Raw genomic sequence first — 13,747 nt, 5'->3', positions numbered from 1 at the left:
AGATGAATATGATCTTATGGGCATGAATTTTATTCAATGGGATCATCTGTAGAACATATATGACTTTACTTTTTAGAAATAAGTAGTTTGTTCTTTAATAGGTTTGTACTTGGTTTCATTATTCAAGAAATAACATGACAATTGTGATTTTGTTTATTTCGTTTGTTAGTGTAGCAATTCATTCTTTAGTTCAACATTGTTATATATTATACTTACTATTGTATATTATCATGGTATAACCTATAGAATTTACATATCTATATATCCCTTATAACATACGGAATCAAATCAATTTAGTTCAAGATAATTATTAACATTTTACCATATTAATATGAATTTCTTTTGTTAATAATGAATTGTGCACCAGCCGGTATGCAACCTAATTCTAGAAAACTAGTCCTAAAACCAAAATTAACAACTATTGGAATGTTGGAACCAATACAAAACAAACTAGTTATTTAAATTTTAGAACTAGTCAGAACCGAAGAGAACAATTCCAATAACGTTTACCTACTATCAAAATTTTGAACAATATTTTAGTTAAGCATTAGGAAAATGTAACATCTTAACTTTCTTAATAAGGTTAATAACTTATAAGACTTTACCCTATGTACACATTTAGTTACACAAATGAAAATTAAACTTGTTTAGGTTGTTCAAAAACATTCATATGACGGGTTAGTGTAGGTTTTACCGGTTATATTGATAATTTCAAATTTAAAAAATTAGATGTGCAATACATGGAAATTACATGGGTATTACATAGAAATTAGGATGCTCAAGACATCCATTTACTCTAATATGTGCACACAGATACCATCTTGGAAATTAGGGCACATATTCATCTATATGCACCCACACTATGTTGTCTCCTTGCTTCGTTTAGGGAATCGATACCTCCCTTACACCTAGTTAGGTTACTAGGGAATCGATACCTCCATTACACTAGTTAGGTCACTGTATCCTCCATTATGCACCCACCTTGGTCAATCATACACAGAAAGTGGTATTGTGTAATGGTACTCTTCTATCATTGATGACCACTATAATGGAACATTCTTCTACAAACATCTTATATATTTCAATCCAGATAGAGCATTAGTCTGGGATGTTGATTCCAGTGGAATGGAGTTCCGGAGTTCGACATTTTTCTTGAAAAGCTTATTGGAGTGAAATGTAGCAATGCATGTTTTTCCTTCATTAAAAAACTAGGTAATACAAAACAAAGTTGATTACATTGAGTTTATTGAGTGTGCTTATAGAACAAATAAGAGAAAAAAAATTATGTGGGGTTATATATATATATATATATATATATATATATATATATATATATATAATGTGTGTAGAATTATGATTATATGATGTTTATGTATGTGATAAGATTTTCTTATGATCTGTATAATGAGTGATTGTTATGATTACTCACTAAGCATTGGGCTTACCGTTGTTATTCATGTTTTAGTTGTAGGTCATTCAAGTTCGAGGGGCAATGAGCGAGTTTGATTAGGGGTATTTGGACATTCTCGGGGGCACGACATCTATTTATGTTTATGTTGTGTGTTTTAGTTTCAAAATAAGACTTAATTTCCGCATTTGACAATATTTTTGTGATACGATGTTTTATGATTGTTATGGATAGAACCCTTATTTTGGAATTGTTTTACTTTGATTTTAAAAAAAAAATAGTGGATTTTTGGGAGGTTAAATGTAATGACCCAATTTTTTCACTCTAAACATTATAGGGATTATCAGAGTTTTGTATAAATATACGGAATTCTATATCTCAAAAACACTTAACATCCCATGTATCATTGGGTTTACAATAAAACATAACTTTAAAATTTACAACAAGTAAATACTAAAAATAAAAAGTACATCTAGTCCAAGTCCTCGTGCTCCTACCTCCTCTTATACAACCACTACATGAACCTGTAATACACGAAAAATATACAAAATCAGACCACAGGTCTAGTAAGTTATATCATACTCTATCTTCGTGCAATCATACTCTACATCAATCTTTAGTATGCATACTCTTTAATTCTAATCTTGTCTTCCCATATTCATACTTTATCTCACCTCATGTTTTCCATCTCTTCTTGTAATTTTCTCTTGATCTATCTTCATTTATCCTAGCCTCTTCTCAGGCTCATCTCATTCTTTCGTCTCATCTCATGCCTTCTCCTACTATATCTTTACCATTACTCATGTCTAACGCCCGCAGATTCAGGCTAGTCAATTTAGAGATAATAAGCGTTAAAAATGATTTTTTTGATAGAAGATTAATTACGATAAATAACCCTTACCAAGTTTATAATATTTGTCACAAGGGTTCCGTACATATAAAGAACGTTGAAATCCGACTTATAACGAAGAAGTTATGACCCATTGAAGTTTCGTGATTTAAATAGAACGATTCTTCATAACGTAAAATGTAAATTTTTGATAAAATACTTTTTAGCCTTAGTGATCTAACGAGAGTTGTAGTATTCGTTAAACCGAGAGCGTGCATATAAAGAACGCCCAAATCTGACATCATTTGAGGAAGATATCATTTTTATAAGATTGGGCGTAGCAGTGTACAGCTCATAAATCGAATTTTAGATTGGTCAATTATTAGTCAACACGATCTAAACGAGAATTGAAGATCTGGTTAATAGGAGCTCAACAATATAAAGACGGTCGAAAATGGACGTCAGATGACAAAGTTATGAATTTTTAACGGACTTTAACTGTATACGCCTTTTAAAATATAACTTTAAAAATAAAGTCAAAATTAGCCGACCGAGTCTAAACGAAAGTTGTAGATCTCATTGATAACTACATATGGATATAAAGAACGTCAAAAACAGAGCTCGTATGCAAAAGTTATGAATTTTACAAGATAATTAATTTTCGGATTAACCTCGGTGTGGCACGTGTCTCGTATGCCCCTAATACGCCCAGCGTAATTTGCATATGCCCAGCGCAGCGTGTTGAGTACGCCCAGCGTAGTGAGCCTCCTTGCAGCCTATAAATAGAACACAAATTTCACTCTTTTCTTCACACCTCTTCATCATTTCTCTTCCAAAAACCTCCCAAGGTCCCAAGGCCTTTCTCTAGAACTTCCTAAGTGTTAGTAGAGAAGCTCCTGAGTGCTAGAAAGCCCCGAGAAATAGAGCTTTCGGTTTAAAAATTTTTGCCCACTCGCTAAACCACCTATAAGTTAAGTTATGCTTATCGTGATTTAAGTATAACTTATGTTTAAGTTTAATATCATTATTAAGAACCTATAAATAATATTTATCGGTGATTCTAATTCGTTATATTGTTTGATCTACTTACGGGGATGATGACAAAGCTAGATTTAGTGAATGTTTAAAGTGAGCTTTCCAAATAGTATACTTTGTATACCAAACGAACCCTGTCTTCGATATGATCTTACCTGGTTGTCCCTTATCAGCTATAGATCAATAGACTTTGAACTAATGATTAATCTAGACTAATAATTAGTCACAAGAAATATTAGACTATGACTCAGTGATAATAATACTAGGTAACCTCGAAAGAAAAGATAGTTGCTAGAAGTGAATCGCTGTCCGATTTTCGATTCATCACTTTAACAAGTGTGTGCATATTTACTTTCATCTTACACATAGATATGAATTATTTAATATAAATACATGTTATATGTGTCTATTATCTGTGTTCCTGATATCTATACAAGATGAACGATTTATACATCTTTTACTTGATTTAAACTGTATATGTATTTTTTATACCTATAAATATATTGGATGAAGATGGGTAGATGAAAGATGATATAGATGATGAGAGATGAAAGATGAAAGATGATATAGATGATGAGAGATGAAAGATGAAATAGATGATGAGAGTCCTTGACTTTAAAGATAACATCATCTAGCAGAGTATATATGACAACCACAGACTATTCTAGACAGTTCAGTGGAACGCTAGCAGACTCGCAACCTGTAGGTGTTTGTGAACTATGTGTTCATTAAATGTAATCTAAAAACCCATTGACAAGAATTGTAAGTGGACTCCCTAAAATAATGTTGTCAATAAAGAAGATAAACCTTGGCGCTATGGACTTAAAGCCTAATAGATAAACACTATCAACTATAGACTTAAGGCCTATTAGATAAATCTTAGCAGTGATGGACTTCGTGCATATTCCTTAGGATAAATCCTTATGAATAAATATAGAAGAATACATACTGACAAGTATCATGGAGGAATCCATGAACTAGTAGTGTGAGCATAGATGATCCTTAGGGAAAATCCTTAAGAATAAAGAAGATAATGCGGATGAGAAATTGGGTTAATTGTTTGATTATTAGACATATTAATTATATTATTGTGGGTTGAAAACCCTATGTACTCACCAGTTTTCCCAACCTGACCCACTTAGTTTATTGTATCACGGGTAGTAATATTAAAGATACATTTTGTTGAGAGATTCAAGGAGTATAAGGCCACTAGTTTAATTACTATAAGGTTTTTAATATTTCGTTATGCTTATGTTTCTGTATTGACGATGACATCCCAATGTTTTAGTATAAACAAAATACATTTTTTCGGAAATGCTTTGATAATATCTTTATCATATTTTTTGGAAAAAATTCCGCAATATTATTCTTCAAAAAGGATACTCTAATTTTTAACTAAGCATAAATAAATTGGTCTTTTATGGCCGTGAAATTAGGGATATATATATATATATATATATATATATATATATATATATATATATATATATATATATAGTTACCTAATATACAAAGATTACTTTAGATTATATAACTACACGCTGGCGCTGATAAGGCTTGAGGTGCTGACACTGATGTTGATGTTGACATTGGCGCTGGCAGTTAGCGTATAGAGTGTTTTGACTCATCAGATCATAAGGTGTGACCTTACATGTTGACTTTGACCAAGTTTGACTTTAGGTTATTTGGGATAATTTGAATAGTAGATTGAGGTTGGGTCCCTATCTGATTTTTAGGTGACCTATAGAGCCGGTATTTAAAGTAGTGATCAGTTCAGCTATCTTCTAGACTTTGAGGTGAGTTTTCCTCACTATACTCATGGGTCGAAAGCACCAATGTCGGCCCACTAAGTTGTTTTATGTATTTTGGTATATAGGATGATGATATGCTATAGTGATATGTTAGATTGGTAGACCTGTATGATTACCTGTATTTGTTGGTTATATGTTTATCTATTGCATATGTCGGCATAGTGCGGGTGGGTTGAGGCGGTACTGCTTTGTGTTGGAGGCAAACAAATCCGGAGCAATCCAATCGGGAGACTATGGGCCAGAGGTAATCCAGTTGGGAAACTGTGGACCCAACATGCATGTTTGTATTTGTTTTGTTGTGTGTGTATTTTGGGAGAACTCACTAAGCTTTGGATTACAATTTGATTTCATGGTTTTAGGTACATTAGATAATCGAGGCAAGGCGAAGACATGATTGTGCACATCATCCTTGGATATTTTATTGATTGATGATTTTGGATACTCTGATTTTAACTATGTTCTTGAAAACAATGTTTTTGTATGGTTTATGGATTATTAAATGGTTTTAAAAATGAAAAACTTTTACTATGATTTTCAGGATGTTACAGTAGAATTCCGCAATTGTAAAAACAAAACTTTGCTATTTCTCTTAGATTAGATGTTAGAAATCCTGGTCGTTGCATCCAAGGTGTTGTCTTATTGCTTGATTGGTGATCTTAGGCGTGATACCATTAGAGGGATTCTTGATTGGATCCTTGACATCCAAACAAAGTGGCAAGAACAAGATCGTAAGCAAGGAGATCTTTGGCTAACAAAGAGGTATGCAATTCTCATCTTTCTTGTAGTTGCAATAATTTTCTGAACATAAGATCCTTGTAGGTTTTGGTTTGAATATAGGACTAGAATTTTAATATGCTTTTACTTCCATAAATTATATGTTAGTGTGTTCAAAACCTTTCAATTGCTAGAAAACAATCTAACAAAAAACTAGGGAAAATAAGAAATGATTTCCAAAAGATATGCAATGCATGCACCTACACCCAACTTTGTCCATCTCATAAATCCAACTCGTAAATATTAATGGCTAATAACCGAGACTCATGAATGGCTAATAAGTGAGGCAGTTAGGGAGCCATAATCCTATGCCACACAAGGGGTAGCGAGCCCACATGTGCACATGACAGCTATCTAGAAATTTACTCACAACCCTCAAGTTAGGTATTTATTTCTCGTTTGTAGGGTCCCAAAAGTCTTGTGGCCACTCAAGTCACCCACCTAGTATGAATGCAACAAGCAGGATGCTAAAAACTCTTTTATAAAAATAAGCATTTTAGTTTTATACCAACGAAAAGAATTTCAAAAATTAGATTTCATAAATGTACATATAACCCACATGGCGATCAAGGTTTACATATAAATATCATGTAATGAAAACCAAACAAAACACATGAAGTGAGGTATAGGGGTGTGTACTCCCGGTAAACTCACATTAATTCTTAGCTAAAGAAGTAAGTCATTTCCTTAGTGAAACCCTTCTTCAATCCCCACCTATAAGATATAAATATAGGTTGCTAAAATGACTAAAATACCTCTAAAGGGTCATAAACTCTCTTAATATCAAAATGTCTATTTTACTCCAATTATAACGTATAGAGGTGAAATTGGACCAAATGGATAAACTAAACTTTGAAAATCAACAAAATATGAAACATATTAGGGGACATTGCACGTTGCGTTCTGCATAGTGATTTGTCATTTCTAGTTTTCTTCTCATTTAACCATTCTACTTTGCATATTATATTCAGTTTCTTAAGTAGTATCTTGTACCATTTCTATGAATCCCAAACATGTTTAGAAGAAATTATAACATACAAAAACCCATCATTTAATCCATTAAGGTTGTCACAACAATTCAATAGTTTTATTGCTCATCAAACTTCTACGTATGGAGTTAAGAGCTTAAAATGTTCATGGGATTACTAATGAACTATGTAACCTTCCCAAAACCTTTTAGACCATATTGGGATCATAATAGATGCATTTCAACTTTTGTTAATTCCATCTAAATATTTGAAAGCTTGAATCCTAACTATGGAATCACTATTCCAGTTCCATAGTTTCCAATTTTGCCCTTAAGGCCAAACCACTTATAGATAAAGTGATCCTTCGTGTTTTACATTCAAATCATTCTCAATCTATCAATTCATGAACTAGAATTTCATTTACATAAGTAGATACTAAAAACCAAGTGGAAGCTTCATTTAGCTATTGAGTCCCTAATTCAAATCATTCAAACTTTGATCCTCTCGTTCCTTGAGTTTGTGCATTCATGATGGATTTATTGCAACAAAACTACATCAATGATCATAGAATCATTTAGATATCAACTTAAAATTTTCATGATTATAATTGAGATTTTAGGGTTTGTGGCTAAACTCTTACCCAAACACCAAATCCATTAAATGAATGGTATGATTGGGTTTAGAACCACATCAACCATCTTAGAAGAGTTAGAAAACAAAACCCTAGTCATCAGTTCAACATAAATCGACATTGGGTTTCATCCCAAGCTTCAAAATCAAATTCAAGGTTAACAGAGGAGAAATTATACCTTGAATCCATAAGTTTTGATACAACACGTTGATCCAAGATGTAATTTATATGTTATATACTACTATTATCAATTAAAAAAAATGTAAATATGCCATTATTGTTTACATATAAAATAAATTACCTATATTTTTAGGAAAAAAAAATTATGAAGTAGATTGCTATTTCTTCCAATTTGCACTAAATACAATCATTACTCAAAACTAATATCCTAATGTAAAAATGCTTGAAATACATCATATCATTCTTCCCTCCCGTTCATTAGGTACAACATTACAATGTTATTAGCATACACTACTACAATTGCTTGTAAAAACAAAATTAATAAATAAGAACAAAAGTATTTAAAGCCTTGAAAATTTTAGCTTCAGAAGTTTGTAAATATGAATTCTGTTTAGTAGCTTGTATTTTACAAAACAATGAAAAAAAAAAAAAAAAGATTACATGATAATTTGGCATCATGATTATCTGCAGTCTGCACCAACTGCATCATAAATTGACTTAAAGCCATCCCTTTCTAAGCAACCTGCAAGTTCAGCCTGCAAACCCCACAAAAAAATAAAGACCATTTTACCCTTGCATTCCAAAAAACAAATTTCTCAAATATTAAATAGGTAAAGTGTTGGTATGTTAATACATTAAGCCAATTAAGTGAAAGAAACAACCTCTTCCCTGTTATAAGTCCTAAATTATGACAAAGGTTAAATGACCATTTTACCCTTTAGTGCAAAATCTAAGGGTATACCTTTATCTGGGGTATAAGAGCGGGCCCACCATAAGCAAAAGCTGTATAAAGCTGAACAAGAGTTGCTCCTGCTCTTATTTTCTTGTAAGCATCCTCTCCACTAAATCAATAAAAGCATTTGGTAAAATATGATTTATTTAATAAAATTTATAAATTAAAACTATGGAAAATGTCACTAAATAATAATATAACCAAATTTCTTTTCAAGAGGTTTAAGTTTTAAGTGTTTAACCAATCACTTTCTAATTTTGTTCCATTGTTGTAAACATTTTTATTTTCCTTTTAATGTTTCGACATTTACTCTTGAATTTTTGTATTTTTTTGTTATCGAAACAATATCATCAAATGTTGAAACATTAAAAAAAAATATATGAAACAAAACTGAAAGTCTGAAACATGGTTACTATTTAATGAAACTGTTTTCAATAAACCTGCCACGTCATATGTCCACATCAAAAAAAAAAAAAAAAAAAAAACAAACAAACAAACAAACCTGCTTACACCTCCACAGCCAACCAAAGGAATCTTTCCCTAAAAAGAGGTTAAATATATTCTCAAATAAGTTTTTAATAAGAATCAAGGATTAAATATTCTTCAAAGAATTATAAAGTTTGTAAGTAAAATGGGAAAAACTAAAAGCATATGATTCTTTCACTTTATAAAGTTTAATTAAGGATGAGGAGAATAATTAATAGCTATAAAATAAGCTAAAACTTTTTTGATTCTCGCTAACTTCTATTAAAAGTTTAAAACCACAATGCATTTCACCATTTTATCGATTTAAGTCGCTCAATCTTTTTTATGATTGTTACAATAATAGTTCAGAGGCTAAATCCATTAAAAAAAACACAATAGTTTAGTGGCTAAATCTAGTATATCGATTTAGCCAACAATTCATAAAATAACTATAATCAAATTCACATTAAGAGACAATAATGACTTAAAAAAAAAAAAAAAATTGACAAAATTTATAGCAAGAAAAGTGTACCTTTGTTAAAATATACATATCCTTTAAGATGTCATTTGATAAATTAAAAAGAGGCTTCCCACTCAGTCCACCACCTTCCTCTGACACCGGATTCCTCTCAACAGCTTCTGGCCTTGAAATGGTTGTATTTGATATAATCTAAAATCAACAAGACAACTTTTACAATTCTTAAAAGAGGGGCAATTTGGTCATTCTCCTACTTAGGTTGGTTTAAATGAGTATAAATAGGAGTTAGGAGTCAACTAGTCAATGCAGTTGAAGCCACTTCAGTTTCAGTCCATACAAGTCTAAATCATAGATCATCTAAATCCTAGAAAATACGTTTGACAAATAACTTAAATATTAGGTCAAAGTCAAAGAGTCAATTAAATTAGTCAAAATTAGTATATTGTATAGAGAAACATACCAAACCATCCAAGTGGAGATCAAGAGCAACCTACAAAGTCAAAATGGAACAAGTAAGAACCCAACGCTTTTAAAATTATACTTCTAAGAGTAAATTACACGAATGGTCCCTATGGTTTAGGGTAATTTGCACGTTTGGTCCCTAACTTGTTTTTTTAACTCGGAAGGTCCTTACTGTTTGTTTGTGTTACGCGCTTGGTCTCTGTCTTACCTAAAAAGACTATTTTGCCCTTAAGGTTTTAATCTATTTAAATAAACACACCTCCGATCCCACCTCCCTCATGTTTCCTTACCTAACCCACCATTTTTTCCTATTTAAATAATAGTCTTTTTAGGTAAGACAGGGACCAACCGCGTAACAAAAACAAATAGTAAAGACCTTCCGAGTTAAAAAAATAAGTTAGGGACCAAACGTGCAAATTACCCCAAACCATAGGGACCATTCGTGTAAATTTTTTTTTAATTAGAACATTATGCTTTGAGAAATCGACCAATTTATGACAATGAAAATTGCTTTGTATTTGGATGACATTGATATAATTAGGTAAAGTTTCAAATTATAATGCTTTAATAGGAAGAATGAAAGTAAAATGAGTAAACTACACGAATGGTCCCTATGGTTTAGGATAATTTGCGTGTTTGGTCCCTAACTTATTTTTTTAACTCGGAAGGTCACTACTATTTGTTTTTGTTACGCCTTTGGTCCCTGTCTTACCTAAAAATACTATTTTTTCCTTGATTTTTTAATTTATTTATATAAACACACCCCCAACCCCACCCCTTCACCTTATCTTACCTACCTCACTATTTTTTTCCTATTTAAATAATAGTCTTTTTAGGTAATAAAGGAATCAAGCACGTAACAAAAACAAACAGTAGGGACCAAGTGAATAACAAAAACAAACCGTAAGGACCTTCCGAGTTAAAAAAATAAGTTAGGGATCCAACATGCAAATTACCCCAAACCATAGGGACCATTTGTGTAATTTACTCAAGTAAAATGCTACAACAAACAAATCAATTAGAGTAAATACATTACAATTTCTTGCATGTAACTCAAAACACATACCACAGCAATATCTTCAAGATCTTGCTTAGACAAATCTGGAGCGATTTTTACAAGCAATGGAGGAGGGCCCACTTTACCCCATTCCATTTCATCACGAGCTGCTTTAACCTTTAATCATACCAAAAAAATTTGATGAATTTATCATTTATTATTTCATTTTTTATACTAACACAATAGAATATTTTAAACAAAAAGTTTTAACTGGATTACAATTTACAATTTACAAACCTTCTGAACAAGGTCCTTTAATTGATTTCTTCCTTGAAGCTTTCGAAGTCCAGGGGTATTGGGTGATGAAACATTAATTACCTTACAACATGATTAAAAAATGTTAAAATAAAATTAAATGGAAATATAAAGATTTAAAATGGAATGTTAAAAAGAAGCTACCAAGTAGTCAGCATATTGGGACAAAGCATGTACACCTTGTACATAATCTGCAACAGCATCTTCACTTGTTTTATTTTTTCCAATATTGACCCCGAGAATTCCTTGACCATGTTTGACTTCATCATTTGAAGAAGTTGAAGTTTTTTTTGGCTTTCTTTTACTATTTTGAGTATCCAATCTTTCTGCAACAGCAACTATTCCTTCACCATTAAAGCCACACCTGTTAATAATAGCACTGCATAAAAACAAAACAAGATGACTTATTATAAAACAGCATACAAATTTCTGAATCTAAGTAAATGACCATTTTACCCTTGTATTTAGAATGACATAAATATGGACAAGGCTGCAAATCAACCATGATATCAAACGAATCACTTTTAGACAGAAGGGTAAAATGGTCATTTACTCTCTCGTTCAAACGGTTCATTCGATCCACAAAAGCAAACATCATGCATCCTTCTATTTAGAATGACATAAACAACAAACAAAATTTTGAATCTAAGTAAATGACCATTTTACCCTTCTATTTAGAATGACTTGAACATGGACAAGACTGGAAATCAACCATGATATCAAACAAATCACTTTTAGACAGAAGGGTAAAATGGTCATTTACTCTCTCGTTCAGACGGTTCATTTGATCCACAAAAGCAAGCATCATGCATCCTTCTATTTAGAATGACATAAACAACAAACAAAATTTTGAATCTAAGTAAATGACCATTTTACCCTTCTATTTAGAATGACTTGAACATGGACAAGACTGGAAATCAACCATGATATCAAATGAATCACTTTTAGACAGAAGGGTAAAATGGTCATTTACTCTCTCATTCAGACGGTTCATTTAATCCACAAAAGCAAACGTCATGCATCCTTCTATTTAGAATGACATAAAGTCATAAACAACAAACAAAATTCTGAATCTAAGTAAATGACCATTTTACCCTTCTATTTAGAATGACATAAACATGTACAAGACTGCACATCAACCATAATATCAAACAAATCACTTTTAGACAAAAGGGTAAAATTGTCATTTACTCTCTCGTTCAGAGAGTTCATTCAGTCCACAAAAGCAAGCATCATGTATCCCCGATAAGCTATATATGGGTGTTTCTTTTGACTAATTGCAAAAAATACTAGTCCTAACTTTTTACAAATTACAAATTTGCCCTTGATAATAGAAAAAAATTTGTTTCTCACCCTTCATTTCTCAATCTAAACATACGAGGCTTTGGATTGCCCTCTTGTGGGATAGGAGTAACTGATCCAACTTCCACAAATCCAAACCCTAATCCAAGTAAACCTTCAACAGCTTCTGCATTTTTATCAAATCCTGCAGCAAGTCCTATTGGATTAGAAAACCTTCTTCCCCAAACTTCAAGCCCTAAAATTTGCTGATCTGGCCTCTTTTCCCGTGGGACCCACCCACGAGCTGCAGCAGAGATAGCTAAACGGTGAGCAACTTCTGGATCCAATAATGCAAACATTGGATTGAGAGCTTTTGTTGCTGTAAATAGCCACCCACTGCAAAAATATCTTACAATGATAGCATCAAAACCCTCTTTTCCTTAATCGCATCCAGATTAAGTAACGTACCTGAATGTTTCTTTATCCAAAGTGCTTGCATAAGCTCCCCCAACGACGCCGATTGCAGCTCCTGCAAGTAATCTTTCCTACAGTTTAAGATAACCACGATTCAGAAACCCGAAATTATGAAGCTTTCAATAATTTTCTGACCAGAAGATTTTGCATGAGTACACAGACTATTCCATTGTAAGAAATCAAAATTTAAGTCGAGTGAGTTTACCTTTCTAGAAGACTGAGAAAGTTTAGGTTTAGCTGAAGAAGAAGAAGAAGAAGAAGAAGAACAGTAATGCCTAGGATTGGCAACGGGAGACGCCATTTGTTTTAGCTTTTGTGTTAAAGATCCTTTCATGAATCTAAATGCAAATCTTCCTGTCATCTTTCAAAAAGAAATCAACTAGAACGCACAATGATTACGTTCTTCTAGATCACAGTTCACCTTTCAGAAATCAAAAACTTCTCATGTCAGCTACGAGTCACAGGGTAAGATTTTGAATGTGTTATGACGCTAAACCCTTTGTTCCATATTCGAAGTACCCTTTTCGGCTAAACTTTACCTTTGGCCACGATAGGTTTTGTTTTTACAAAATTTGGTCCTTATATTTTTTAATCCATCAAAATATCATGTTGTGATTTTAAAAGTTTATATTAGGGTCCAATGAGTTTTGTCATGTCATATGTTAGTATATAAAAAGAGTTATCACTAAAATGGTCATAACTTGGGTGTAAATGACACTCTACTTATAGTTTCAGGAGTTTAATGACAAGATGTAGAATATGAACGTATTGACAAAAATACACATGATAAAATAAGTTAGCAGCGAGTGTAGTGATTGAATTGAATAAGTGTCACACCCTAAAACCGGAACGGCGGAAACGTTCTGGGGTGGATGACGTCATGTCAAGTATCACAACATATGCAGT

General features: G+C 32.3%; 1 protein-coding gene across 1 annotated transcript; it reads right to left on the bottom strand.

Moving 5' to 3' along the window:
• Positions 1–7,826: 7,826 nt before the first annotated feature.
• On the bottom strand, positions 7,827–13,352 carry LOC111879291 (dihydroorotate dehydrogenase (quinone), mitochondrial). The gene is made up of 11 exons (XM_023875746.3): positions 13,047–13,352; positions 12,836–12,912; positions 12,440–12,763; positions 11,231–11,465; positions 11,069–11,149; positions 10,841–10,948; positions 9,773–9,802; positions 9,367–9,504; positions 8,872–8,909; positions 8,379–8,478; positions 7,827–8,172 (listed from the first exon to the last, which is right to left on the bottom strand). Exons 1-11 carry the CDS (start codon positions 13,200–13,202, stop codon positions 8,098–8,100), a joined length of 1,362 nt encoding a protein of 453 aa, XP_023731514.1. The 5' UTR covers positions 13,203–13,352; the 3' UTR covers positions 7,827–8,097.
• Positions 13,353–13,747: the final 395 nt, after the last annotated feature.

Source organism: Lactuca sativa, chromosome 1 (assembly GCF_002870075.4).
Source record: "Lactuca sativa cultivar Salinas chromosome 1, Lsat_Salinas_v11, whole genome shotgun sequence".
NCBI classification, from domain to species: Eukaryota; Viridiplantae; Streptophyta; class Magnoliopsida; order Asterales; family Asteraceae; genus Lactuca; species Lactuca sativa.
This window is presented reverse-complemented; position numbering and strand designations above follow the sequence as displayed.

What these genes read in the sequence shown, in the direction of transcription:
- LOC111879291 (XM_023875746.3), bottom strand. Translation starts at nt 13,202, where the DNA reads ATGACAGGAAGATTTGCATTTAGATTCATGAAAGGATCTTTAACACAA. An exon ending in TTTCTCAGTCTTCTAGAAAG is followed by an intron (nt 12,913 to 13,046) that starts GTAAACTCACTC and finishes CTTAAACTGTAG; the next exon opens with GAAAGATTACTTGCAGGAGC. An exon ending in GGCTGTGGAGGTGTAAGCAG is followed by an intron (nt 8,479 to 8,871) that starts GTTTGTTTGTTT and finishes TTATTGATTTAG; the next exon opens with TGGAGAGGATGCTTACAAGA.